The 4,022-nt window shown below is 40.7% G+C and overlaps 1 protein-coding gene and 1 long non-coding RNA gene across 4 annotated transcripts in view; one reads left to right on the top strand and one right to left on the bottom strand.

Annotated features, from left to right (window-relative positions):
• LOC111646199 (uncharacterized) overlaps positions 1 to 4,022 on the top strand; it is a 22,162-nt gene that overhangs the window by 1,116 nt on the left and 17,024 nt on the right. For all 3 annotated transcript variants that reach the window (XR_015436412.1, XR_015436413.1, XR_015436414.1), the window contains exons 2-3: positions 2,078 to 2,235; positions 2,610 to 2,646. This is a non-coding gene — a long non-coding RNA (uncharacterized LOC111646199). The remainder of the gene's footprint in view (positions 1 to 2,077; positions 2,236 to 2,609; positions 2,647 to 4,022) is intronic.
• LOC111646198 (nuclear receptor subfamily 0 group B member 1-like) overlaps positions 3,183 to 4,022 on the bottom strand; it is a 2,850-nt gene continuing 2,010 nt past the window's right edge. The window contains exon 2 of the mRNA XM_023395638.2: positions 3,183 to 3,473. Within this exon, the coding sequence (XP_023251406.1) occupies positions 3,232 to 3,473 (242 nt within the window). The 3' untranslated portion in view covers positions 3,183 to 3,231. The remainder of the gene's footprint in view (positions 3,474 to 4,022) is intronic.

Below are 4,022 nucleotides of genomic sequence, written 5' to 3' on the forward strand. Positions count from 1 at the left end.
CATGCCCCCACTGCTGAAAAAAATCCTAGAGGAAACACTGCAGTAGGTTCATTTTCACGTTTTTATATTTTGTTTATTAGTAGCAGCAACCTTAATGACCACACTCCAGTCAGCCACACAGACACAATCTCCTTACAAAATAATATAGTCTCAAGAGATGAAATGGGATATAAACATTCAGAGCAATAAAACATGCAATATAGATGTCAGTAATGTTTGTGTTTCACTGCTGCAGTATGATAAGTGATGCAGTTGCCAGTGTCAGAATTAATGAACACAGCTAACATATGACAGGTGTAAACATACCTGATGGAGCCATTATTTAACGAGAGGGTTTGTTCGGGTCATTTGCCACCGTCTTATATCAGATCAAATGCGGAGTCAGATTGTCACAACTAACATGGCAGAGAGTCGTGTAGAGCTGCAGCTTATTATCATTGAATCAGCTGCTTATATCCTCACTGGATTGATTATTTATCCGGTCTATAACATGTTAGAAAAGTGAAAATGATTTTTTTTTAAAAATCTTTTAGCAGTTACTTTTCCCTAAAGCTCAAACTGATGTCTTCAAATGTCTCATTTTGTTCAACCTACATCTAAAGCCTGAATATATTCTGTTCAGTGTCACACAAGATAAAGAAAAGCAGCAAGTCTGTCATTGGAGACATTTTTGCTCAATAAATTACTTAAATGATTAATTGATTTTCTGTTGATCGACTAATCAATTACCGAGCCAATTGATTCTGCCCTAGACTGGTGTATTGTCAGTTATATTGCCATATACAGCATTTATTATAGGTTAGGGTTTATTCGTGAGGAGTGAGAAGTGTGCACGCACACACGCGCACAGGATCAGTGACTGGTGTGTATTTCTGAGGTTTTGTGTCGAAGCCCACCGGCTGTGTTGTTTGCAATATGAGATCCTGCACCAAAAGGAAACTGCAGTGATCTCAGACGAGCTTAGCCGGTGTTAGACTCAGACGCTTGAGAGGAAAAAAGCTGTTAATGCAAATGCTTGGAAGATTGTGGTGCTAATACTCAAGGCTAAGCTCGAACATCTATTGCTGCCTTGAAAGGCTGCATCCGGAGGAGAGAAAAGCCTGGAGAGAACACGCTCAGAAGCTGTGCTCAGCATTTGCTCATTGTCATAAGCAGCAGAAATGTGAAGTTGGTAACTTTTCCACTTTGATACCTGACTTTTAACAATGCGGAGCAGGTAGCCTTGAGGCGGGAGATTGTAAGGCTTCCAGAGAAGGCCCAGAAATGTCAAGTGGTCACTGTGGTTCAAAAAAATTCTGGGATCTTGTGTTTTCTAAGGACATTAACAATTTCAGTCTAAATAACATCTTTAAACCTCTGCATTTAACTCCATGTGGCACAAACAGCAGCTTATTTCTCCAGGTTTCTGAAGTTGATCTGAATATGTAATGTGCAGCGTGTTGTACCTTTTTGAATATACAACCCAGAATGTATTTGACATTTTTTAAATGTGTGATTTCAATTTTCAAGGTAAAATAATTGGGGGTAGAAGTGACTAGTTGAAGATGATCAACAACACATTTATCAAAAGTAACTTATGAGGGAAAATGTCAAACATTTGCTGTTAACAGCTTCTTAAATGTAAGGACCTGCTGCTTTTCTCATTTTAAAAATCTAACAGCCACGTAAAGACACCACTTTGTGACCGGAGCCTTTAATCACCAGATATTATGAATTATGAAAACAGTTGTTACAATGAAAAATCAACTATTAACTATAAGGAAACTTGTCAATCCATCTTCACATAATGTTGGAGGAAAACTTCAGCCAGATTTGACTATGTGGAGAAAAATTCATGAGTCACTAAAGTCACTAGAGAGACAGAGACAGTGGCAGGGTGGATCAGCACTGGGTGTCCTGTTTAATTCAAATCCAGTATTAAGACTTTGAACACCTCTTCAAATGAAGTCATAGATGAGAAATAATTGTGCATGGAGGGAGTTTATTCAGTATGAAATGTTAATTCACCTTGTGAACGCAGTGTCTCAGTGCCTCAGGAGGGTTAATCTGCGGTATTGTTTTGTGTGCTTTAATTCAGGCTGGTGCTTCCCGGGTAACGGCGCCCTCTGACACCGGGGAGCAGGAGGACCTAGAGAACCGGCTCAGCGCTCGCTCCTGAGGATGTTAATGAAACGAGGCTGAGCGAAGGTGTATTTGCTGAAGCTGTCGGAGGAGACGGATGGAGCCCAACCACTGGTGTGTTACAGAGTGATCCTCTCTAGCAGCTCTTTAAATAGACACCCACACCTTTTCTCTAAGCATAGGGTTGGTGATGAAGAGTGTGAATGTCTGTATGTGTGCTTGAGTTCACATAATCATATTAAGAAGGTAATTTAAGAACAGCCTATCTCTCATGAAGCAAGTGCCAATGATTCAGATTGCAAAGCCCTCAAGTGACCACAATATATATATAATTATATATATATATCATTACAATATATCTTCTGTAGTTAATTCTTTTTTTATATAAAAGTACATTTGTTTGTAAACCCTCCCTGTCTGCTCACAGCATGTTATTGATTGTTGTACTTTAAGCAGTTTTTAACACTTGTTCATTTGCTGCTTTTCAGAAACTGATGTCTCCTGCAGTCAAACCGAGCGTGGATGGTGAGAGCCGCTTCATTCTTCTACTTTGCTGTCAGCAGCAGCGACTTCAATGAGAACTTAAGTCCATGTGTGATCACGTGGGGCAATGATTGCGATTAATGCTTGTCATTTAATACTGTGTTTGGTGGGTTGTCTTTGGTCTCATCCCGACATTAGCTCTTATTGCTGCGAGTTAGTGGAGGCAGGTGGAGCTGATGTTTGCAAGCAGTGGGTTAAGTGGTTACCTGGAGGTTAGTGATTTTCTGAGAGAGGACTGTTAGATTTAAGAATTAGTTGAGCTGGCCTGTGAGGTCAGTAGGTGTTTAGACAGATGTTTGTGACACTTTGAAGAGTCTTCTTTTGGAGCTGGATCTCTGCAGAATCAGACTAAGGACTTGAATACCACTGTCCCTCAGTCATGAGGGTCATTGTTTGTGGAGTGGCCCTCAGTGTCCTCTCAAAGACATTCAAGGTTGTAATTCATCGTGTGTGGGGGAAGCTATAAGCAATCACAACCGACAGTGAACTGAAAAAATATCTACACATATACGATCACATGTCTGTCGTCCATTTCCAAACTACCTCCCTTTATTTTGGAACTTTATTCTACAGCTCATAAAACATCGCCAGCACGTGCTCGTCTATGCTGCTCGTCCCAGTCACGGGTCTGAAGAAAAGTCCCGCCACCGAGTCCGGGTCCACGGACCGCAGCTTGTTCAGCACCGCGCGCAGTCTGCTCAACCGGCCGGTGTTACCCACGTGGACTGTCCTCACGTGCTCGTAAAGCGCGCGCTCAGCCTCTCTCTGGAGCGCGTGGATGTACTCCCGACACTCGAGCTCCGTCACTTCTACGGGACAGAGACAGGGAGAGGTTTGAATAACTTTAAACAGAGCCGGAAATGAGACATTAGACATTAACAGTAGTTAAAATAATGTATAATAATGTAATACACGTCAGCCTGTTATACCGTACAAAGGAGAAAAAAAATAGCCTACCATTAAGTATGATAAAGTCACTATGAATATAGCCTGCTATGTAATTAACCTAATGTGAGCATTATAACCTATACGACAGATTTGTATTTATTAAACCCGAAGGGAAATAGCAGTTTTGCATTAGCCACTTTACATGAATCACAAACAGTGTCCTGGGTAAATAACAAAAATGTAACTAGAAAATTCCAGGGAAATTTTGAGTGCCATGGGGGCTACTGCCGGGATGAGTACATGATTTATTTCCAGTGTTCAAAAGTCACCCTGATCATATTCTGGTTTTGAGAAATGTCTTGAATAAAAGACTCTGATATAAAACAATGTCACATCCCTCCATCATGTATTATGTGGGAAATATCTCATATTCTGTCTTGTTTTTTTTTAATAAAACAAGAGGCAACATG

This window comes from Seriola lalandi, unplaced genomic scaffold (assembly GCF_002814215.2).
Source record: "Seriola lalandi dorsalis isolate HSWRI2012SDOR001 ecotype SW California unplaced genomic scaffold, Sedor1 jcf7180002054966, whole genome shotgun sequence".
NCBI classification, from domain to species: domain Eukaryota; kingdom Metazoa; phylum Chordata; class Actinopteri; order Carangiformes; family Carangidae; genus Seriola; species Seriola lalandi.